This window comes from Cyprinus carpio, chromosome B1, assembly GCF_018340385.1.
Source record: "Cyprinus carpio isolate SPL01 chromosome B1, ASM1834038v1, whole genome shotgun sequence".
NCBI classification, from domain to species: Eukaryota; Metazoa; Chordata; class Actinopteri; order Cypriniformes; family Cyprinidae; genus Cyprinus; species Cyprinus carpio.
This window is the reverse complement of record NC_056597.1, coordinates 5634407-5660536: the sequence shown is the minus strand read 5'-3', so window position 1 is coordinate 5660536 and position 26130 is coordinate 5634407. Positions and strand designations below refer to the sequence as shown.

Below are 26130 nucleotides of genomic sequence, written 5' to 3'. Positions count from 1 at the left end.
GTTGTTAAAAGTTATCTGATTTATATTAATTTATAAATTTATCATTGAGTGTATTGGATCATATTTTGGGTTATAATTGGAAAAATTATAACAGAGAACAGCTGATAACACTTGAAATAAAATGTTATAAATGTTAAATGTTTATTTCTAAAAGGTTTGGAAAATTAAAAATTACTTAAAAATTTGCATACATTATAGGGTTCATCAGATGCCCATTTTTCACAAGTTGATATGATTCACATACTTTGGTTAAAATGTCTCAATGGTAGTGTAAAACAACATCCTTTTTACCATGTCAAAAACAGCTCTGTTCACAGTGATTCATTTTGGTGCATGTCCCTTTAAATGCTAATGAAGTCCCTCTCTTCTGTGGGGTGATGAGCCATTCTCATGAGACTGTAAACTTTAACCGTGGAACTTGCTAACTAGCACATTATTAGGAAAGGCGATTTGCAAAGGTTCATCTAAAAATCTTATACTCACTTCTGTAGGTGAAGTTGGATCATGAATTATTTGTGCAAATATATACGCATTTAGGGAGATCGGAGAGCACATTCCCTTCAAAAACAAAAGTAACATTAAACCACTGTGCTTTCAGCAGGTCAGATGTTTTGATTTGGGCTGAAATAAAATATTGTTGACAAATAATGTTCATTTTAGTAACATCATATGACAACTTTAAATTGCTAAAATGTTCAAAAAAGTATCTATTATATAATATCAATTTCTGATGTCACCAATAATTAGGAATGCACCGAAATTCCAACTGCCGAAAATTAGTTCACCACTCAGGTTTCACTTTCACGTGGTGTGATGCTCTGTGTATAATCCTGCTCTATGCGTGTGGGCTCCGCTCAGCGCTCCACTCATTTACCATTCATTAAAGCCCTAGCCCAGCCCGTGTCCGACAGCTTTCCCCCCTTCTCCCAAAACAGCTTATACTGCTGTTTAAGCTATTAAAATAGCTTAGTTTTGGCAAAGTTATATTCTGTTTCTTTTTTTAAGTTAATTTAGAAAAAGCATTTTTTGTTTGTTAAATTTAAGTTTTTGTTTTTTAAAGTAACGACTAAGTGGCCAGGAGCAGACAGTGAGCCTATGTTTGATCAATTTAGCCTTCTCAAATCATCACGACTTAAAATAAAATCTATAGATATAAAACAGTTCAAGCATATAACAATGTTTAAACGTTAAACCTAGATAAATGTGCGCTATATCCAACAGTTTGCACAGAGAGTGCAAGCTGAAGCGCGCTTTACAGGACATGAAGGCCCCAGCGCAATAACTTGAATTTTTTTGTTTTTCAGTGGATATGCCGTCATTTTTGCTCATAAAGGTAAGAGTAATACAGCATTCAAAACTGTAAAGGGTCTACTTTTATTTGTGTGCACTCACAATATCAACAAAACATTGTGCTTTTATAAAATAAAGAAATCAAACATGATGTGCTTTTTGCCGTCTCGTCTTGAACAGGAGTGCTTCACAAAAATGAACCGAAACTCAGCGAATACATGCCTCACAGACATGATAAATATATCTATAGAAAGCTTTAAATTACTACTTAACGAAATAAAACAAACCAAAACCAAAAACTCTTTCATTATAATCATAATCCGTAAAATGGAAAATTATCTCTAAAGGTGTGTCTAATGAGGAGATGGCGAGTCAGTATCGTTTAAAAAAAAAAAAAAAAAAAAAAAGGTGGGTGGATTTATGTCATAATAGGGTTGTTGTGTACACAGACTGCCAAGACACATTTCAGTTCAAACAACATGTAAAAGTGCATTTTTCATCAGATGACCCCTTTAATAAAAGCTGTATAAAATATGCTGTATTAAGAACTATATTTATCCAAATAAATCATGTAGACACGGTGGTTGTATAGTGTATTTTACAAAACTTTTTACAGGATTTAAGTTTGTCTGGAAATATCCCATGCATGAGATAAAAATAAGCTAGTGTTCCTATTTTAAAAAAACTAACACAAATCAACCCATTATTATGGGTTAAATGAAAATCAAAATAATGTGTTTTGAGATTTGCTGCTGTGGGTCTCTATAATAGTTTAGTATGTCATTCAGAAAAATTTGTCAAATAAAACAGACTTTTCCAACTAGACGTTGCACAAATGCAATGTTGCTTTACTGGAAATCATGTGTGCTTTGGGTTTATGCCAGAGGGAAACACAATAATACAGTGTTGTTTATGTCTCCCAGACAGAAGAGAAAATGACACACTTGGCCTGAAATCAGGATAACAGACACCACCAGCTGCTAAGTGTGAGTGTGTTTGGGTCACTCAACATGGCGACAGTTATACTGGGCCAGATGCCTCAGCCAGAAGCTTGTGTGATTTGTTAAGCCATGCTAACCTGATTGTAGTGAGCTTGTGCTTAATCACAGCATGTGCTTCCTATTTACACGCATGCTACAGATGCCCTACTGTCCACCCTGAGGATGAGCAGACACCTCACCACACAATAGACACTCAGAAGGAGAGAAAATAAAAGGGAGAGGTGGCCTACTTCTTTTCAGAAACAGGTTTTTGTGCCATTGGCACTTGCTGAGTGTTTTAGGATCACTTTTTTCAAAGCTGATCTGAGACTAGGGTTGCAATGTTTTCAGGATGTCAGTATGAATATAAACAAGCAATTGGGTGTGTAATTATAAAATCATGAGAGCATCCATGCCAGATGCCTAACAAGAAACACAGATGCCTGAACTCCAGCTTTTATAATGATGACAAAGTAGAGCAGAACAGAAACACCAGGAAGAGCTTCAATTTAATAACATTAGAGGGAAAAGAAAGGATGTGTAAATCTGAAAGGATCTGTCTGATTGGTGTATTTGGCACAGATGTATTGGAGTTGGAAATGATTAGCTATCATATTTGCGGACAAGAAAAAGGAGGGAGAATACAGGATGAGAATATGAAAAGAAATAGAGAGATACAAAACTGAAAATGCAAAGCACAAAATAAATGTTTCTACGTTTAATTGAAATTAAAATGCACCACTTAATCCACGTCTTTATGGTTTCAGAATATTATAAACAGTTAAACCAAAAAATTTAAATTCTGTCATCATCTACTCAACCTCATTTTGTTCCAAACTTGTATGCATTTCTTTCACAAAACAAAATATTTTGAAGAACATTAACGATCATCATTTGATACAACGGACTTTCATTTTATGGAGAATAAAACTGAGACCATTCATTTTCTTTTGTGCTCCACAGAAGAAAGAAATGCACTTAAGTTTGATTCTTGTTTGCTTTTTCCCATATTTCTGCACAAACTTGTTCTCAAATATTTTGACCCTCAATGACCCCACCATATAATGGAGAGAGATTACAATGGAAACGAGTGGCATTTGAGTATCTGTCATAACAACAACCTGGAGCAATTACTGAATCTAGCTTGGGGTGTGAGTGCACAGAAAACAGTGCGTAAGTGCTGAATAAAGTTCTCTTTCATGCTTGAACAGATTAAAATCATTTGAATGCTTATATTGATTTTTGGTGTTTGTGAATATTGATTTGGTTCCGTGACAAGTCAAAAATAAAAACTGAAATGGAATATTTTCAAAAAGAATTGCAGAAATTTTGCCACTGGTCTTTTCACCCTTTTTCTCAATTTTTAGGACTTATCTAATAGTGTAAAACGTAATGTCTACCTGTTGTGTTAATTTATACTGGACATAAATATATATATATATATATATATATGAAAAAAGATTTTATACATCTATTAAATATCTTCCGAAATGTTAATCTGCTGGCATGATGTTCTTTCCTAACTAGCAATGGGCTTCATTAGCTTAAAATGTCCACCCTGTTTAACTGCATTATAAAAAAAAATTATGTAACAGGGTGTACAAATTTCCAAGAATGTGAAATATTTGGCCAGGATTATTAGGTCATATTAGCCTGAGCTTGATGACATCATGTTGACAATACTCCAAACACTCCCACAACAGCGAGCTCTCTATGGTCATTGTCTCTTTCATGGGCTTTCTCAAACTTCATGTTGAAATGTAATATGCAAAATGGCAATGTAATATGTAAAATTGCATTGTATTTCTGTATTTAAATGTACAATTTCCCATATACTGTATATGTACAACATTTAGTGCAAAATGAAAATGAAAATTCAATTATATAATTTACACTTGCCATTTCCAACTCTAGTTTTAATATGTAAATTTAAAAACATATTTTATTGGTTTATGAGTAGCAAAATTAAAATTAAAATGTACTACCCAAATTGTTCAGATATGTTTAATGTGTCCAAGCAAAAACTTGCCATTTCCAACTCTCAAAAAAAAAAATTTCTATGTCGGTCTCTCTTGTTGAAACCATTTGCCGAGTGATTCCTTCTTCTGCTGCTAAGAGGACGCCATCAATATTTGTTATCTGCTGCAATAGTTTTCTAAGCTAGCACAACCAAAATACAGTAGTTTGCAAATTTCTATAGGTATGTCCTCTTCTAAAAATATGTTCAGAGCAGCCTGTAAATCTTTCCAATTTCCTGAATTGTAGGCATTCCCAAAATATTATAATGGTTTTGCTTCATTGCATCCACAGTTTTTCGCCAACATTTTGAAGTGTTAGTACTTGTAATTTGGCGTTTGTAATGGTGTTACTAAAATGACATCTAATAATGTTTTTTCCAACAATACTCCTTCCAATTTGTGACCTAGTTTGATTTCCCCCCCACTGAAATTTCCATACAGTTTGACCATTCTTCAATCAGAAAAAATAGTCCACTTTCTGTCCTCCATTTTTTTTTTTTATAATTTGTAGAGTGTTTTTTTCATATTTATTAAGGCCTTGTATATCTGAAGACATCTTATATCTATACCTGGATGTTATGCTTTTTTAAAGCCAAATTTTTTTCTATAGTGGATTAAGATTATCTTTAAATTTCCCTTTTATTTTTTATCATAAATAACTTCGAGCCTGAGATATCGTAAAAATCCGGTTTTCTAATGAGATCTTTTCCTTCACTACTTGAAGCTTAGAATACACCTTTCTCCAATGATTGTGCAACAAGATTTATTCCCTTATTTGTCCACAACTTTGAATCTATTATCCGACTGATTGGGAGTGCGTCTTATCATAAGCATCCATTAAGAATGAAGTATCTTCCAATAATTTAAAATTCTTTTATCACAGATGCCCAAACATTTAAGTAAGCTTTGTCCATGGTCGTCTGCGTATCTAAATTGTACTCAATTATTATCTTCCTAAAATATTGCTTGTACAGGGATAATTCTTTGATAAGTTTTCATCCTTCCAGGAGCATTATATGTGTTCACGACCATTTCACCACTGTCCTAACTTTGCGCTGCTTGTATCATATTCTTTGAATGAGGGAAGGAGCCCACCCTCCTTTACCTTTGGGAGCTGCAATGTTTTAAAGCGTTACTCTTGCTTTTTCCCTTGCAAATAAACGTGAAAGAATTATCCCACTCTAGTGACTGTTTTCCGTTATTTCTACAGGTAGGCATTGGAATAGGTAAAGATTTTTGGTAATACATCTTTTAAAATTGGCTTCAATCCTTGATCTAAAACTAAAAAGGGAATTAGTTCCATCTGTCTGGCTAAGTCTTCTCCAGAATTCTTTCTCTGAAAATCCTTGTAGGCTTTTCATTAGTTGAGGCAAAAGACTTTATATGGTTGGATACTCCAAGATAAACTCTGCGATCATCAGTATATCATCTGCATAGCAGGCTATTTTGTGTGTTTTTGTGTTTTGTGTTTGTTTATACTGATACCTTGAATTGTTTTATCCTGTCTGATGCTTTGTACTAAGGGTTCTAAATATAGTGCAAATAGTTGAGGTGACCATGGACAGCCTTGTCTAGTGCCCCTTTCCAATGTAAAGGATTTTGATAAATAACCATTAAATCTTTATTTTTTTGCAGTTGGTGCCTATTTATCATAGCTTCTGCCTGTATGTCTTCTAAGTCAATATATCTTTGTGAAAACCAAATTTATGTAGAACCTTATAGAGATAGTCAAATTGACTGAATCAAAGGCTTTTTCGGCATCTAGACTTAGAATCATTGATTTTTAATTTTATTTTCTTGATATAATTCATACTTGCAGTGTAAACGCCTATTAATCCTGTGTCTGACCTCTGACGGATAAAACCTGATTGATCTTGATTTATTAGGTAGGCAAGAAATCCTCCATCCTTCTGGACATAATTGATGGGAAAAGTCTATAATCGACATTCAATATTGATAAAGGGTCTATACGATCCACATTCTAGCTTATCTTTGCCTCTTTTGGAATAATAGATATAACTGCATCCTTCCAGGAGGAGGAGCTATTGCATTCTTTAAAAACCCAATTAAAAGTGCGAGGTACCAGAATAGGTATTAATTCCTTTGGAATACTTTATACCACTCTCCAGTAATCCGGTCCGGTCCTGGAGATTTATTAGATTTTAGTTTAGTAATAGCCTCTTTTACTTCATTTGCTGGTATTTCTGCTATCAGTGTTTTATTTTGCTCATCAGTAAATGGTAGGTAACTCCAATGTATAGAAAAACAATCAATCCTCTCGGTTCCTATCTTCTGGCATTTTAGAATATAATTTTTATAATACCTTTCAAAAGTATCGTGAATAGTTTCTTGTTTGGTTTGTTTTGTAATTGGTAATAGGATCCTTGACTTTGTATCATAGTTTGATCTGCTTGTTGTTTTTTTTATTTCCATGCCATATTTTCATAAATTTAGATCATTTTCGTAATATTTTTGCTTAGAAAACATAATTTTTTTCTCTATTTCTTGAGTATACAGCCTATTAATTGGGGCGTTCTTGTTTTCTTTATTGTGTTCTAGTATTTTTGGGGTTTGCTTGTTCCTTATGTTTCTTTTTCTAATAATAATTTTATAGGTATGCTGTAATTTTTGTTACTCCTTTGTCGAGTTTTCTTTTTAAGTGAGGCTAAGTGCTATAATTTTAACGTCTTAATAACTGCCTTTGCAGCATCCCACAGTATGGGGGGGTGTGACCTCGTTCATTATCATTAGTTTCTAATAAGAATGAATCTCATTTTTAATACATATTTTTAAAAGAAGGATCATTAAGAAGATTCGAATTAAGTTTCCACCAAGTATCCTTAGATTTATTATCTAGTTTTACTGTAGGTAGATTGGGGCATGATCACTAGATACTATCGTTCCAATATCACAGCTTGTCACCTGGGTCCTATCTCTATTAAACATGAGGTAATGTCTATCCTGGTTTAGAACATTATGGAGGTTGGAAGAGAAAAATGTGTATAATCCTTAGTATTCGGGTATAGATCTCTCCATACATCAATTATGCCAATATCATTCATCAATGTGGTTAATTTTCCGATGGATGGGTTTAGAAAAAATAACTTTTTTTTGTTTGAAGAGTCAAGCTCAGGCTGTAATGTAATATTCAAATCACCTCCACAGATCAATATTCCTTGTGTTCAGAGGATATAATCTGAAAAATCTTTTGAAAAAAGGTGACCATTACTAACCTGGTGGGGCATAAATGTTAAAATAAAGTAATATTGTTCCATTCATCACTCCATGAACAAAGATAAATCGACCCTCTTTATCAGCATAGCTCATATTTCTTTTCAAAAATAATCTGTGTTGGATATCAAAATAATAACTCCTCTTCTATGCCCTGTATGATATAAATGAAGAATAATAGATCTGGGTAAGCCCATTCTTTTCAACTTTTCATGCTCAGTGTTACTCAGAGGCGTCTCTTGTAGATATACAATATGAGCATTTTCTTTTTTTCATTTGCTTAAGATTTTTTTCTCTTTTAATTGGGTTAGCAAACCATTCACATTGAAAGAATTACTTTTACTTCGTTATTTGCCATGTCTGTTCAATATACAATTGCAATCTAAAGGATGATAGAAGGCAAAGGCACAATCCCTGGAGAAACAATAAACAACAAACATAACGTGCTTCCAAGATAGGGGTCAGGAACATATGACCCTGTAAAAAGTTAGTAGTGGCGTCTGAGCATGGAAGTTAGAACCTTCTCTTCCATAGTGGTGATTGGGCCCTCCTGTTCATCGTCTTTTACATGAGATATAAAAGCAACATAACTCAACGTGTCCGACGTTACGACTTAGATATGTGCTTTCATTCGAGCCTGTCCTCCAACAAAAAACGACCATATAGGTCGTTTGTGCAGCACCTTATTACGACCTATTTTTACGTTTTAACGTTCAGCGGCCTCTAGCAGGCTGTAAAAAATATTGACAGTATCGCGTTGCGTCTGTCGTCATGAAATGACGTATAACGTCATTACCAATCAAAAACGCACGTTTATTTAAATGCATGTGTGGACTTTTTACAACGATCTCACAGTAATTCGTACATATTTTACTAGGAGGCTTATTCGTTCGGAATGACCACACCTAACCCCACCCCCTAAACCTAACCCTCACAGAAATCATGCTAAATTTGATTTTTTGAGCATATACCTTTTTACGTGCACGTCCATTCTCGGGGATCGGAACCCATGATAGCATGATTGCATTTCAAGGTATAACGCAATAACTCTACCAACTGAGCTACACTTACACCAACTCAAATCACGGGACAAATAAAAGAGTACAAAAACATTAATATCGAACACGACCTTTTGCCGATATGGGCGCAATTGTAGTATACGCTCTGATGGGTCGTATTTCAGGTATTTGGACAAACGCCTATACGAGCGTATTAGTTGAGAGGACGGTTGTGTCAATTCAGTAATACGAAAAGAGAAATTAAATTAAGATCTATCTAACGAATCAAGGTCCAAAACCAGACTTTTTTCCTCTCTTTTTTTTTAAATCGTCAGCTTCGCATTATCTTATATGCCTGTAGACGTTCTCTGATGTCTGTCGAATCTCGGTGCCTTTTCCTCTTGTTTTTCGTTGTGAAACCGTCTCCCAAGAAGTGCGCTCTAGTTTGCCTCATCGAGTGATTCAGTCATCGATGTTGTTTTCTCCACGTTGAACCTCTTTTCTTCAGATCCATATACGCTTCGTCAGCTGTGTTGTAGATGTGGTCCATCCTCCATATAACCACGTAGCCTGGCCGGATAAGGGGTCTGGAATCGAATCTTCTTTTCTTTTAGCGCTTTTTTTTTACGCTCCGTGTAGTCCCTTTCTTTTTTGCAGAACCGCGTGGATAATCATGATCGAATAGATTTTTTGTTGACCCACAAATATATCCTTTTTCATCCATGCTTTCCGTATCCTTCTTCTGTCATTTGTCCCTGAGGGAAAGTTCACCTACAATCGACCTGGGTCTCGCGTTCACTCCAGGCTTGAGTCAATGCTCGGTGTTGCTCTCTCCACATGCAGTTCTACCTCCGGAGGAAATCCACGTGTCTCGCAGAGTTGTTCATGTAGTCAGTCAGGGATTTCTCTGCGCTTCTGGCACGTTGTATATCCTTATATTATCTCTTCTCATCTACCTTCTTGGTCAATCTGTTGCTTCAAATGCGATTGCATTGAGTATCATTTTTTGCATTATCTCTTCAAACACGTTTTTGCATTCGTGTTTCAGCTTCTTCACGGTGAATCTTCTGCGTGACTAATTCTTTGGTTTGTCTTGTTTAATTCAGTCCTTAATTTCATCCCTGACGATTATCTCTTTGCGAAAGCTTTGAATCTCCTCCAAAATCGGTCCAGATTTTTGGGTTTTAGGTTTGCACTGTTATCTGAGGGAGCTTGCCTGACGGTTGCATCTTGCTTTTGAGCCATTATGGGATAGAAGTGAGGAATTTATTTCTGTGATCAAAGCTAAATTTTTAGCATCATTACTCCAGTCTTCGGTGTCACATGATCCTTCAGAAATCATTCTAATATGCTGTTAATTTTTAGGGCATTTTTTTGAATTGTTGATTGTTGTATTGGAGTAATGATGCAAAAAATTCAGCTTTGAAATCACAGGAATAAATTACATTTTAATATATATACAAATGGACAGAAGTTATTTTAAATAGTAAAAATATTTCCCAATATTACTGCTTTTGCTGTATTTTGGATCAAATAAATTCAGGCTTGGTGAGCAGAAGAGAATTCTTTAAAAATCTTTCTGTTCAAAAACTTTTGACTGGTAGTGTATAAAGCGTCAAACATGTTTTTAATTTGCATATTAGCAATTTGAAAAAAACGTTGCACATATGTTTGGGAAAATGTAAATTTAAATACAGAAATGCATTGCCATTTTGCATAATACATTTCAAAAATAACTTTTCATAACTACATAACAATCTAGCAGTTTGTGGACAGTGTTCTAACCTGAGTTGACCCAAGTTATAGTGTTGTGTTGCTCCATCCGTGGAGCGTGTGACACATAGAGAGAAGAATGGCTGTAACTGTCTGAGCTCCAGCAGCACGATGGCCAGGTAGTGGATAAAGAGCAGAGCGTCCACTAGTGAAACCGCATACTGCACAATCCCTTGGTAGTCCTCATCCTGGAACAGATAGAGAGACTGTCAGTGACTGTTACATAAAGTAGGGTAATATGAGAATTAGCTGGTACATAACATTACTTGAAATGTTTCTCTGTTTCTATATTAACGTATTTTAAAGTTATTTTAAAGTTACAAAGTATAGGAAATTGGGACTAGTACTCACAAAGAGATGTTTTTGGAGAATGGGCCATTCTAGTTATCTTTATATTTTTAGTGTTGGTGCAGTTAAGCCCAAAGTGTACTTTGGTTTTACACGTAAAAGCAGCTACACTGCTTTTTTCAGTCAGCCATATTTTAACTGTAGGTGATTTTATGAATATTTAAACCTCCTCATCTTCTCATATTTAAAGTTCATCCCTGACTGATATTTACATCAAAGTTTAAAGTAAAGGAGCAACAGGATTAAAGATAATATATCTAAAGTGCAATTTAAATCCAGGTTATAAATGAAATGTAAGTCTGCATATTTTGAACAAACTTAAATTTGGTGCAACGTAATTGTTAGACAAACCTTGATTTAATCTAGATTTAAGCTTAATCCTCATTACTGCAACCGAGCCTTAGTCACAAAAATGACTCTGAAGTTAATGTTAGGGTTAGACTGTATTTGGTGTGCGCTACACTAATAACTGGCACTTTTCAGAAAGTTTGAAACTGCACAATTCAATGTACTGTACACTTCAGTTTTAGACTGAAAAGTTTACCCCAAAATGAAAATTGTAATTATTTTCTTTTTTTTATTTTATAATTGATTCGTAATTTGTATGCTTTTTGAATGTGTAAGGAAATATTTTAAAAGATTAAATATATATATATATATATATATATATATATATATATATATATATATATATATATATAATAAAATATATATATATATATATATATATATATATATATATATATATATATATATATATATAAAGTTGTCCTAAAACCTAAACCCAAAAATGCATTCTTGCTTAGGACAACTTTTATTAACTTTTGATCCACTTCAAATGTTGACTACTGTATATATACATATTTATTTATTTATTTTTGTCTATACAGTGCTGTTTTGGACACCACTGACTTTGTATGGACAAAACAGCTGAATTAAAACATTCTTCAAAATATGTTACTTTTTGTTGTGCAGAAGAATATAAAGGTTTCATAAAGGTTTGAATGACAGGACGATGAGTAAATGATTACAGAATTTTCATTTTTTGTAATAAGTAGGCAAGTAGGCACACTTTTAGCCTCACCTGTGAGTCCAGGATTCGCACTCCATAAAACAACCAATAGGAAAGCACAAACAGTAGCACCAATGTGGCTAGTAAGGCTCGAAAGACGAAGATTCTTGGCAAACCAGCCCTGGGTGGCCTGAAGAATAGAGCCCACACTGCCAACAATAAAATCAGCAGTTTAAATGCCACAGATATAAAGAGACCTTCACAGGCCGTTCCACAGGCTCTCAGTCTATCAGGCCAGAGGAGGTGAGGCAGGATAAGGAAGGCAAGTGGAGTCAGAAAAACCACGAGTCCCAGGATGACAGACAGAGCCACATTTAGATAACGTTTGCAGTCTAGGCCCACACTGTCGTCGAGGTCTTTGCTGATGCGAACAATGTCCTCCTGAGATAGAGAGTGTTCTGAAGTGCCAGTGACAGCTGTCGTAGTCTCACCCCAGTTATCATCCTGGAAAGAAAGAGGGATAAGGGCATGGGGAAATAGAGAGAGATTAGACTCAAGTCTATACATAGTTCAGCATCATTAGTGCATAAGGAGGGGGTAACCAATAGGACATGACAGATTTGAGCAAGAGAGATTAATAAACAATGTGAATCCTCCTTCAACTATTGGCACTTTTGGCCTTGTGGACTTTAGGTACATTTATTTATGTGAATCCTCTCTTGTATCCTGTATTTTGTGTCTAGGGACATTGGGCCATTGTGCTCTAAAGAGAAGTGCCAAATTGCTGACCATGACATTTTGATCTGATCATGATGTAATAGGAATTTGTTATGCTGGTCTGGCAAGTTTTGTCCAGACTGTTGTTCGTTTCACTTCCTCAAACTGTAGTATATATGTGACCCACTGGGCATAATAAAAATTGAGCTTAGAATGAACTGCACCTTGTGTGTCTCATTCTTTGGTCCCGGGTACCTGGTCTCCTCTGCTCAGTAGCCTAACCTGAACCAGAAATTATAATTGCGATCTCGAAGGCAAGAATATACGATTTATTCTTACAGTTTGGGGGCTCGTCCGCAAATAGGTGGGATCTCCTAGAGAACCGGTAAGAAAGTCCCGAGATCGAGTGGGGAAGACGCACCGGTGAATCAGGAGGACCTACGGGAAGGGGGTAAGTGTTTTGTATATTTCTTGAAGGAAATATAGCGCTTACCCCTGTAGGATCCTTGGGGGATTAATGTAAAAATTGTCCCCGGGGTAGCTCCCCGTATAGAGACGGGAGAGAGTTTCAATCACTATTTGCTAGTGGAAATTAATTTTTCTATTGGTTGTTACACTACGGCTGGCAACAGTAGTCACTTGCAGATTATTGCTAAAAGCAATACTATATATGCCTGTGGACTATTAGCGTGGAGAGTGATTGTATATGCAGTACTGATCACACTGTATTTTTGATCACGGTGACGTATTTAGCTTTCGCGGAGAAAATGTTTCTTTAGTTTTGGGGATTGAAATTTAATCATATTCCATATTGTGGAACAAATTCAATTATCAATTGTTATTCTATGTTGATATATTGTGACCTAAAAAAAAAAAAAAAAAAAAAAAAAAAAAAAAAAAAAAAGAAAAAAGGTTTTAGTGGGCGACCCGAACTAGTGGGCGACCCGAGAGTGCAAAACTTTGCTTTGTGTGAGTCAATCAATAGGAATATCACCCAAAGGTCACAATACGATACATGAATCACAGTTGAGGTTGGGCAAAAGAGTAAAGGAGATTTTTTACACTACCGCTTGCTGCTTAACACTGCCGTTATTTGCTATTTTGTGTTGCTGCTATTTTTGAGTGGAAGATGGGGGGTTCAGTTTCAAGACCATTACCTGGAGAAACTCCAGTAGAGTTTATGTTCAGAAACAATCAAGGGTTTTATACGGAACCTTTTGTGAGTGATATGGCAGGCTGGTCAGAGCGAATGAGACCGCAAATCGAAGTGCCATATCCAAGAGAGGGTTCATTCACAGATGATGGCATGGAGTTGGCTAAAAGTTTAGTTTTTGAAGGGTGGGGAGATCCCAATTGGGACTATAAGTATATGACTAAGAGTTATAATATTTGGAAGGATCTTAAAAAAGTCTGGGATCAAGGGCCAGAAAAGAAAAAGGTAGTTGCTTTTGTGGCTAAACAAAGCAGACTTGCAAAAGATACACCACCACCCTACTCCATGTCTCATTCTCCCTCAGCGCCACCGCCGCCACCACAAAATAGTCCTGTTGTTACAAAATTGGTCACACCCAAAGAGAAACAGGAACAGACTAAAACTCACGGTGCTATGGTATGGCTGAGATCAGGAAATGCAATAGGGGTGAAACCAGTGAAAATGGCAGATATGGAAGCAATATGTAAAAGTTTGCCTTCTCCTCAGAACCCTAGTAAATTTGTGACTATTCTGCAATCACATACAAAATATGCTCATTTTACAGGTGCAGATTACAGAGCGGTTCTGGCAAGAACCTTAGAAGGAGATGTCACTGAAGAAATGCTGATCACTGCGTGTAAATCACTGAAATTTGAAAATGATGAGATATCTGGCTCTGCTACGGCCGCATCGCCTCATGTATTTTTCTGGGAAAAGCAGGAAAATCATGTTGCATTCTTTAAAGAGCTGAGAGTTTTCTTAGACATGCGTTTAGGAAATAGGCAAGATTTGTCATTTGCTGAAAATACAAAGCAGAAACCAAAAGAAACTGCTTCAGATTTCTATCTGAGATTCAAAAAGGCATGGATTGAGGAGTCTAAACTCCCAATCAATGATGCCCTAAAGGCATTATTCATTAATACTTTCCTGAATAATATGCATGGAAAGCAAGCACAACTGATTAGAATCACAACCACAAATTTGCTTGAGATGACCATAGAAGCATTAGGAAAGAGAGTTAGGGAACTAGACATTTCTGGAGGGTTTGTGGTTAAAACTGAAACAGCCATGTTCACTGGGCAAAGGCCACAGAGAGTTGAGCTTGACCTAAAAGCAGAAATGAAACCTAGATCAATCCAACCAAGAAGGTCTAGAATGGTTTGTTATCGCTGCGGGAAGGAAGGTCATGTCCAACGAGACTGCAAAAAAGGGAGAAGTCAGCCTCAGAGAAACCCAGTGCAGTGGAAGTCTAAAATAGAACAGCCACAGCAGAGAGGCACAGGCACAGTAAACTCCACTTACCCCACTACATGGCAAAATCATGCACAGCATGAAGAACAATAGGGATGCCTACAGAGTGCAGTCAGTTCCAATGTATCTATGACGACCCTCACTTTTACAAATAACAATAAAGATTTACCATACATTACATTATTAGTGCATGGTCAACCACAGACGTTCCTCTTAGATTCTGGAGCTGATGCAACGTCAATGACTAGTGCACATTATGAGGGTCCTCTTTCTAGTAAAATAATTAACTCTGTAGGAATTTCAGGAACTGACATACCATGTCCAGTAACGCCTCCTTTGGAGGTAAGAGCTCCTGGTTTAATTCCATTTTTTCATAAATTTACAATCATCCCTGGAGCTCCACTAAATTTATTAGGGCGAGATTTAATGCACAAATTGAACATGGACATTAAATTCACTGATAACCTGGTTTCTTTTTCTTTCCTGTCAAGTCTACAGGTCTCTGTTAACCCATTACCGACTTGGGAAGACAGCGAAGTACAGCCACACGAGTGTAAGCCCAGGTCTAAAATCCCACAAGCAGTGGAAACTCGGGTAGACCCATCATTATGGTCACAGTATAAAGATGACACAGGCTTTATAGACATGGAACCATATAGAGCTAAATTGAACACGAACAAACCAGTGTATGTTAAACAGTATCCTTTATCCAAAGATAAGGAACTGGGTATACAGCCAGTGATTGAGAGTTTTATCCAGCAGGGTGTCCTCGTACCTGTTCATTCGCCTTATAACACGCCAATTAACCCTATAGTTAAAGCAGATGGCAAAACATGGCGTTTGACTCAAGATTTAAGGGCTATCAATCAATTGATAACACCTTTGGCTCCAATTGTGCCTGATGTACCGACTGTTATTAATTCTATTCCATGTACGCACAAGTATTTTACGGTCATTGATCTGTGTGCAGCTTTTTTCTCTGTCCCTGTACATCCAGACACTCAGCCTTTATTAGCATTTACCTTTCAAGGAAAGCAACTTGCATGGACACGCTTGGCTCAGGGCTACGTGGATTCTCCCGCTGTTTTTTCGGCTGACGTACAGAGGACATTAGCAAAGATGACTGATTTGCCCTCTACAGTCTGTGTGCTTCAATATGCAGATGATATCCTGATATCGGGTGAAACAGAAGAGGACTGTGAACACGCATCTATCATAGTCTGCAATGTGCTCGCTCAGGCAGGATTCAAGGCCTCAAGAGACAAACTGCAATGGGTGCAGTCCAATGTGACTTATTTGGGACACATTATTATGCCAGGTCTGAGAGCAATATCCACAGATAGGGTCCAGCTGATCAGGAAGATGAAGTCTCCTCGAACGGTGCAACAGTTCCAAAGTTTTCTGGGACTGGTCAACTATTGTAGATCCTGGATACCTGACTGTGCGGTGCATGACAGGCACCTGAGAAGCCTGATAGACCACAAGGCTCCAATCAGTAAGCTACTGAACTGGACTGCAGAAGCAGAACTACACTTTACTGCATTGAAGACAGCGATCACTCAGGCCCCAGCTTTGGGTCTGCCTGACTATCGGAAAAACTTTCATTTGCATGTCCGAGAAACAGAGGGGGTAGCCATAGGGGTTCTGTTGCAACAGCATGGTTCCACATATAGACCATTAGCATACTTGTCTAAGAAATTAGATAACATTGTTACAGGTATGCCAGCATGTCTTCGTGCCGTGGCTGCAGCTGCTCTGGTGGTACAGATGGCTGAGAGAATGGTTCTTTCACACCCAATGACACTGTACACGTCACATCAGGTAGGCGCAATTTTGCATAATATGCAGACACAACACATGACAGCGCAACGACGCTCAGGGTACGAGGCAACTTTGCTGGCCACCAAAAATCTAATGATTCAGCCAACAGCGTCCATTAACCCGGCACTGTTGGGAGTTTTAGGAATGGCTGACATGGTTGATTATGTTACAGAGCATGATTGCTTAATTGAACTGACTTCCTCATGTTCTTCCAGGGCCGATCTTTTGGATTCGCCCCTGGATGGGGGGGAGCACATATATGTTGATGGATCATGCTCAAAACCCTCTGATGGTGTCTACCTCTGTGGCTATGCTGTGGTGTCTGAGACTGGGGAAACAATGGAAGCTTTTGCTTTAGACTATAATTCAGCTCAAGCTGCTGAATTGGTAGCGTTAATAAGAGCGTGTGAGCTGATGGAAGGAAAAAGGGTAACAATTTACACTGATTCAAAGTATGCCTGGGGAGTGGTACATTACTTTGCTAAAACATGGGAAGCTAGAGATTTCAAAACTGCAGGTGGGAAACCAATCGCACATTCAAATCTGATAGGACAGTTAACCAGAGCAGTACAGCTACCCTCCGAAGTGGCCATAATAAAGGTAAAGGGTCACGCAATAGGAGAGGAAGAACAGGCTGTAGGAAATAGAAAAGCAGATGAAGCTGCAAAAGAAGCAGCCAAGGCTCAAATCAAATCACCATTTGATATGGGAAACAAAATTCAGGTAGCTATGACAGTGCATATAACAAATGTACCTGACATAGATATTAAGATTTTGCAAAGTCAACCTACTCAAGTTGATCTAGAGCACTGGAGTAAACATAACTGTGCTCCAGATAAAGATGGACTTTTGAGAGATGAGAAGGGGAGAATAGCTCTCCCAAAATTAGGGCTAGTAATCCTAATTAGACACTACCATGGACTGTCGCATACAAGCTGTGCAAAAGTAGTACAAGTGATTAATCAATTGTATTGTATTGCAGATGTACACAAAACAGCGAAGCTGATTTTAGATTCGTGTCTCACATGTGCACAGGTAAATCCGCACAAACCTGTTAAGCATGATGCATTGCCTCATCCAGAAGCACCATTTCAACATGTGCAAGTTGATTTTACGCACATGCCGCCAATAGGAAATTTGAGATACCTTTTGGTCATTGTGGATAGATTTTCAAAGTGGCCAGAAGCATTTCCATGTGCAAAGGAAGATGCTAAAACAGTGGTAAAGATTTTGACTAAGGAGATAATTCCTAGATTTGGGATACCTACCACTATTGAAAGTGATAATGGAACACCTTTTGCATCAAAGATAACACAGCTACTTGCTAAAGTATTATCTATTGATTGGCACCTAAACATACCATACCATCCACAGTCTTCGTCAAATGTGGAAAGACTTAACCAAACAGTTAAGCGAAGGCTTACTAAAGCCTCAATTGATACGGGGAAGAAATGGGTAGATTTGCTACCTGCCGTATTGGCAGAGATAAGAATGACTCCATCTTCCACCACGAAATTTTCACCATTTGAAATACTAATGGGAAGACCTTTTCCAACCCCATGGGTTAAGGGTCGCTCAGGTTTTACTTCCTTAGGTGATCTGGAGGTGATACAGGAGGATTACGTAACGTCCCTCATTGAGAAGCTTAATTCCATATGTGCTGACGTTTCTTTGTGTCTCCCTCTCCCCTCAGAACACCCTACTCACTCCTTTGTTCCAGGACAGAGTGTGCTTATCAAGAGCCTGAAGCCGACGAAGGTGGGAGAACCAAGATATCTTGGACCAGCCACTGTGATCGCAGTAACCCGGACGGGAGTACTGACAGACTATCAACCACAGTGGATCCACGCTTCAAGATTGAAGTATTATTCTACAGGAGAGCAGGCAAGCTCCAATTTAAAATAGAATCTCGAACGGGGATTCTCCTTACTGTATAACAGGGAGGAAGAGGTGCTGATTAAGCTGAGGAGGGAACTACCTCTAATAGTGAGGTGGGGGTTATCCAAAGCAAAGAAGATAGATGGCCCATTGAGTCAAAACAGTGCTAACTCCTTACACCACCCTGTTACCAGTACGGGCTAAATTCTATTGATGGACGTACCACCATTAGAGAGTTTTACTCAGCGTACAATAGCAGAAGCAGTTGCAGATTTTGATGAGAACATTGTCTGCTTAGCTGAGACTTCATTGGAACAACAACCTAACCTACAACACATAATACTGCAGAGAGTATTTCCAAATAGAACCACATTTTGGTTGTTTACTGTAAAATACGGAGTTTTTGAAGCATATAGAAGTGAAGTATATTGGGATCCTGAAAATGAAATGATCTAATGTCCTTATTTGAGGTAGTAAGAGAATGGACGTTAGCGCAGGGACAAACCTGGTATGAAATAGCGCTAAGTGCCTTAAGTAATTTAGGATTACCTGCTTCAAGTTTAATTTCAGGGAGAGTTACTAAAATATATACAGATCCACCAGATAGTTCAATAGACGCATGGGCATTGGTACAAACCAGAATAGCCAGAAGACCTCCTAATACTGCTTTAGTCAATATAATTAGGCCAAAAGAGGTACATCAGAGTGGAATGCTAATCATTTATAGGATAGATACAAGCACAAAATCATTAGTGGAAGCACATTATACGTTCCTATGTCAAGAAGAATAGGAGAGAATTCAAAACCGTGGCACCCATTCAGATTGCCTGGTATGTGTGGAATAAGAGGAACCACATGTGTCTTAGTGACAATAGCTGTGATAATTGTCTCAGTGATTTTCTTAAGGGAAGTAGAGAAAGTAAGACAGAATGACACAAACCCACAAAAGAGGGAACTATCAAACTCAAAGGGAAGTCTCCCTCATGACAATCCATTGATACTTACTCTCAGACAGGGAAGAGATGAGAGTTTTCTCTGTGATCCTATATCTGTAAGTGTAGGACCAATGATGAATCTGAAGAATGTTAGAAACTTGTATGGTACTGAATTTTATTTCTGTGCAGAAGTTTGTAGTTGGTCTGATGTTAAAGCTTACTATGGGACAGGAGCATGGGGAGTTGATGAAAGATTCAAGATAGACATAGTAAAGAAAGAGCAATCAGGAATGATTTGGAGAGATGGGAGTAAGGGATATGCATGGTTATTAAATATTACCATAGCCAAGGTACAGTACACAGACACTGGAGGATATTACTGCGCATGGTCCATACGAGGAGCAGATGTGTATCAGAGTGTTCAGATTACTGTTGTGATGACTGAAGAAGAACAAATCATTGAAAGGAAATTTTCTGATCTATCTCCAAACCTGATTGATTTACCACAGGATGCATCTGAAACAGATGTAGAGCTTATTATGAGTTCTGATCTAAGTGATAATGTTAAGGAAGTTAGAACAGCAAAAGCCAAATGTGAAGGGAATTATGCATGTGCACTGGCATTGTTACAAAGAGGAACTCTGAAAGAGGAAATAGAAGGAGAATGTTGGATATGTATGCAGTTACATTCAGCATGGAAAACACATCCAGTAACTTCAAATATGGTTTGCCCTGAAAGGGATAGATGTGATATACCACCACAGATGTCTAGAATTCTACAGATGACAAATAATCTAAGAGCAAATAAGGCATTGTTGTTTTCTCTTCAAGATTATAATTGTTCATATGAGAAACTGCCTTTCAAAGGACCAGTTTTCCATGTACAGTCACATTTCGCAGATTTGTGTATTTGTTCAAACAAAGGGAAACATTATGTGGGAATGTCAACATGTAAGAATGTCATAACTCTAATTCAAAACACTGTAAATGGAAATTATAATTGTACTATTAAGTATGAGAATCAAACTGTTGAGAATTTTCATTGTCCATTTTCCTATTTGGATAGTGCCCCAGGTATAAGTTGGACCTGTGGAGGAATGGCTTACTATCATTTAGATGAGGGAGACTGGCGTGGATGTTGCTACCCAGCTCTGCTCTCTACAGGAACTACAGTTCTAACAAGGAAAGACATTGATACTTGTGGGAAACAGGTAAAGCATACTAGACAGAAACGAGATATTCAGAGTATACCTGATCGTTATAATGGTTACAAGATAGCTAATCCTTGGACCACTCCATGGGAAAATGTAGGATGGTCTATAGCTAGTTTCTTTCCAGGAGTAGGAACTGCAGTTGCCTTAAATAAGATTAATGGTTTAGCCTGGCAGGTTTTGTCATTAGAAAATGATACTGCTCACGCTTTAGGATTAATTACAGAAGAGTTAAAGAAGATGAGAGAAGCAGTTGTCCAAAACAGACTAGTGCTTGATGTCTTAACCTCGCAACAAGGAGGAGTGTGTAAAATGTTAGGAGTGTCATGTTGTTTTTATATTCCAGATAACTCAGACAACATAACAAATATTGTGGATCATATGAAAGAATCCATCCCTGACCCAAAGAGGGCTGATTCCTCATGGTTGGAATGGCTGGATGGCCTGTGGGGTGGATGGGGAACTTGGATTTTGCATACTGTCGTACCAATTGTTGTATTATTGTTGATTTTAGTTCTGATAGCACCCTGTGTGATGCAATGTATTAGTAGTTCTATTATGCATTCGATTTCAGCAATCACTACCAGGGGTACGTATCAAGCGATGATGCAAGTAACCAATCCGGTCTTGCCAATTGACACAGATGTTCAACAAATGGAGATGCATGTGATTAACACAGATGAAGTTGAATCTGATACTGATACTTATGTAGGGGAAGATTATGTACACACATATGAGTTAAATTCTGAAGGAAATGAGGAATAAGTACTGGAAATAATCAAAGTAAATGATTTTAAGGATTACTGATTTTATATTTCCTTACTGATTTTATGTTGGATGTATTATCATTGTGTCTAACAAATATAAGTGTTTATACTAACTGAAAGGATGATTTCACATATAGTCTTATATCTACAAAAATGTGATGTTTATTAAGATGATGCACAAGACTGTTCACGATTAAGTAAGACATGTCTTTGACTGTCTTAAAGTGGCCATTGTGAGATTCTGGATGAACCTCTTGTATCCTGTATTTTGTGTCTAGGGACATTGGGCCATTGTGCTCTAAAGAGAAGTGCCAAATTGCTGACCATGACATTTTGATCTGATCATGATGTAATAGGAATTTGTTATGCTGGTCTGGCAAGTTTTGTCCAGACTGTTGTTCGTTTCACTTCCTCAACCTGTAGTATATATGTGACCCACTGGGCACTTTGTGTGTCTCATTCTTTGGTCCCGGGTACCTGGTCTCCTCTGCTCAGTAGCCTAACCTGAACCAGAAATTATAATTGCGATCTCGAAGGCAAGAATATACGACTTATTCTTACATGTTACTTTTGGCCTTGTGGACTTTCCACACTTGCATGTCATCCCTGTTGAAAAAAAACAGCATATGTTGGTTAGATATGTTTTGAAACATGGCTGCTGGTTTGCGGTGGTTTAAGCTGGTCCTTAGCTGGTCATGAGCTGTTTTAAGCTGGTCATATGCTGGTACTAAGCTGGTCCTGAGCAGGAGCTAGTTGCTTAGGATGTCATGTGCATCTCGTCAGTAATGCCGGTTATGAACGCAATATTACGTAGCTTGTCAGCTCCATCTGAAAGCACATGATGGAGATTTACTATTAATCACAGAACACTTGTGATTTATCGTGCAGCAGCTTAGGACCAGCACATGATCAGCTGAGGACCAACTTAAACCAGCTCAGGACCAGCTTAAACCAGATCAAACCAGCAGCCGTGCTTCAAAACATACCTTGGTTTTTTCAACAGGGATGGAAACAATGGCCATGGAATTTTTGGAACAAAAAAGCTACTGTTTCTGTCTTGCCAAGGCTAATAACCCACTTGCATAAGTTCACTGAAAGAATATTTTCTTATTTTGGACAAGAAAAATATAATAAAGAAAAATTAATGATGAAAACATTGTAAAAAGTTTCCAAGTCATTTTAATTTACTCTTTATATAGGAAAATGTTGAGTTAATAAAAAGCTATCTCTGTGGCATAAAAAGTGTCCCAAGTTGAAGAGACTCTGATGTATTGATTTAGTTTGTTCTTGCAGAACTCCTTAACCATCACATAGTCTGTTTTAGTCAGTTTTATGCTGTATAGGAAACCAAATGCTCAAGCACTATGAGCACTGCAATACTCTACTGGGGAATGTATCCTGTACAACGTCGTAACACTGCTTAAACCATTGTGACAAATTATCTGAACAAAACTGTTTCCCAAAATCATAGTAACATGGTCAAAATATTTAAACCCACTGAACTGGTTCCATCAACAGTAAAGCAACATAAAGCAGTGATGCAGTGATCTTCATGATTACCAGAAACTTCAAAGCAAGCGTGTTGGAGCTAAATTCTGCAAGAGATGCAGTCCTCCAGGAGAAGAACTGGAAACCCATATTGGAGTTTTTTTGTGTATCTGACAATAATTTACTAAAGTGAAATGCTGGTGAAGTGACTCTCAGAGCAGCTCTAGAGATGAAGTTCATGTGTTCATGCCCTCATATAATGAGATGACAGAAGAGCATCACACATGCTTGATACTGAGACACACACAACATGCTTCGCTTTTATGTAGCTTTATGTAGTCTTTTTGTGCTTCAATATTCATGGATACTAGCTTATATTGGGATTTAAATTTGATTAATTGTACTTTTAATTTATTAATGAAAAATTTGTTGTATTCTTTGACATTTAAATGATATCATCAAATGAAACAAACAAAAAAAATAAAATAAAAGCACTATAATCAAACTGCTTCTAGAAGCAAAAACATTGACATAAATGTAACAGAATCTTGTTCTAACTTAGCAACTGGATCATAGCTTTGTTTACTTTTCCTCCTTGCTGAGTATAATATAAACAGCCTACATTTATGAGATCACATCAGCACACGCTGAACCCAGATAGAGTCACTGAAGCATTCAGTGCCTAAGGCTAAAGTGATTGCGGTATGGTGAATACAGGAGTGCAAGGGAAACTAAGAAGGGTTGTCTGTGTATTCAAATATGCTCAGACAGAGAGATCTGAAATGAGTATGTTTGTTTAATTAGTCTGAGGAGAGCTGTGTAATTCAGAATTAATGATATAAAATAAATTTTCTGTGACTACGTAGGACAAGAGGTTTGAAGAATGGATGGATGTGATGGAAAATCCATTGCTGTCAGGTAAGGCAGCAGACAGATGACTGTTAACCAATTATAAGGACTATTAAAGGTTTTGTAGAATGCACAGGTGAGTAACAGAATAACAAAGAGTAACATACAGTAAAAACAAACAATAAATAAGTCAACACCCTATTGAACAGTTAATCAATTTAGCATTTTTATCTTTCTATAATAATTTAGGCCTAATGATTTATGTGTTTATCTATTATAGACCTTAACTGTTTTAAAAAGATGCATAAGGGAGCTTTTCTATAGGAAGGAATTGCATACCATAGCCTGATATACATTTGATGACCTGGTGTAAATGTAGGTATCATCAGCATAAAAGTGATACCCTAAATAATTAACAATTTGCCCTAGAGGAAGCATAAAAATAATAAAAAGATAAAGAGAGATAGATGGGTAACTGTGTGGCAGTTTTGCTTTTCTGTTTTCAAGGAATTGGGATTTGGTGTTGATGTGATCTTTTGATGAGAGATGCAGGAATTCATTTGGTGCATTGCTCACACTACATGGGTATTTCCTTGTGGCTAGCCTTGAGTTTACATTGGTTATATACTCATTATTGAGATGCATGGTGGGATTAAATGAGTGCACTCGATAATAGATAGAGTTGATGTATAAAGCAGGATTCCAGGGATGAAGATGGGATAGAAGATATATGGGGAGGGAGAAAGAGTGCCAGGCTTGAGACATTTGAGATTAAATGTGTATTAATATAACATCTTTAACGAGAGTACTGTAACATGAAGACATGCATTAAATGACTGGATCCCTTGGAGAGGAAACTATATAGTGCGTCTGGGGTTGAGAGATACATTAACATGGTTTCCACAAGACCTGCAGAGTATCCTGACTATACCACTGGGAGCATATGGACTGAGAGCATAAAAGCTTTGTCGAACAATATTTTAGTTTTTTTCAAAGATTTTCAAAGACTCTTTTTCAGAGTCAAATTTATTTCAAAATCAATGTTGACTTGATTTTGCTGAGTCATATTTTGTTGACCCTGGAACATAATTTTAATCAAAAATTTAGTATTGACCATATCCCTTCACCTAAACTTAACATTAACCATGACTAATCCCTAAAATCAGAGAAAATGATAGATGAATGACACAGATGCACAAGCACCAAATACTGATTGTAAGCCTAAACTTTACAAAAACTATAAACTGGTTCTTCAGATCTGATTGGTTAATCACAATGATGTTCCAGGGTGAACATAGATGTTGGGTAACCTGGTAAAATCAGGTTCTGCAAGGGACTGAATCTACACATTGTTTTACACATGATTTTATCTTGCTGGGGCAAATTTTCACTTATGATGTGCAGGAGTGCTCCAACAAAAAAGAAAAAGAAAAAAAGAGTAGGGGCCATGATTCAGCCAAGTTTGACTTTGGTGGAAACTAATGCTCAGTTTCATCACAACCACAGTCATTCAGCAATCCCAATACACGGATGTAGGACAACCTATTTGTATCAGCCTCCAAACTGTGATCAAACATACAAAGGTCCTATTAGAGCTAAAACTTACGTCAATACAAGGGTGTTTGAGAAATTATTTTTATCAGCCCCCAAACTGTGATCAAAATGCTGTGATCTGGAGTTATATGGTTATATTAGTTGTTTACTTCGTAATTTTGTATTTATTCGTTTGGAAGTCACAATTACACGTCAGGTTTAGTTTTTTTATCATATTTACAAGTAATGTGCATTATTTTTGTGCTTTATGTTTTATTTAAAGGGGTCATATGACGCTGCTAAAAAGAACATCATTTTGTGTATTTGGTGTAATGCAATGTGTTTATGTGGTTTCAGGTTAAAAAAAACACATTATTTTCCATATAATGTACATTATTGTTTCTCCTCTATGCATCGGCTTCTGAAACACGTCGATTTTTAAAAAGCTCATCGTTCTGAAAAAGCGAGGTGTACTCTGATTGGATTATCAAGCGTGTGACGGAAATGTTACGCCCCTTAACATACTATGCTGCCTTCCAGTCCAGCAGCACAAGACTCAGTCAAGCTGCTCTGCTCGTGCACATCCCATCATGAGTTCTCTTCTAGCAGTTCAGTCAATGTACTGTTAGGAGTAACTGAATAACTCGGGATATTGGTTTATTTTGTGTCAGAGGGAGTGTAAGGCACGTTTATAAACCGAATAACTCAAGTAATTTGTGGATTAGTGCGTACTTGAGATGCAAACTTGGTTCGACTGGTTCACTAAGAAGATCCTGTTAAATAGAAAGATTTGTTCCCAAGATCCCAATACACGGATGAAGGACAACCTATTTGTATC

At 37.2% G+C, this 26130-nt stretch overlaps 1 protein-coding gene across 2 annotated transcripts in view; it reads right to left on the bottom strand.

Annotated features, from left to right (window-relative positions):
• Window positions 1–26130, bottom strand: part of LOC109107711 (vang-like protein 1) — a 114768-nt gene that overhangs the window by 24797 nt on the left and 63841 nt on the right. For both annotated transcript variants that reach the window (XM_042716322.1, XM_042716323.1), the window contains 2 exons: window positions 11723–12154; window positions 10303–10478 (listed from right to left, as the gene is read on the bottom strand). In XM_042716322.1, coding sequence (XP_042572256.1) covers window positions 10303–10478; window positions 11723–12154 — 608 coding nt within the window. The remainder of the gene's footprint in view (window positions 1–10302; window positions 10479–11722; window positions 12155–26130) is intronic.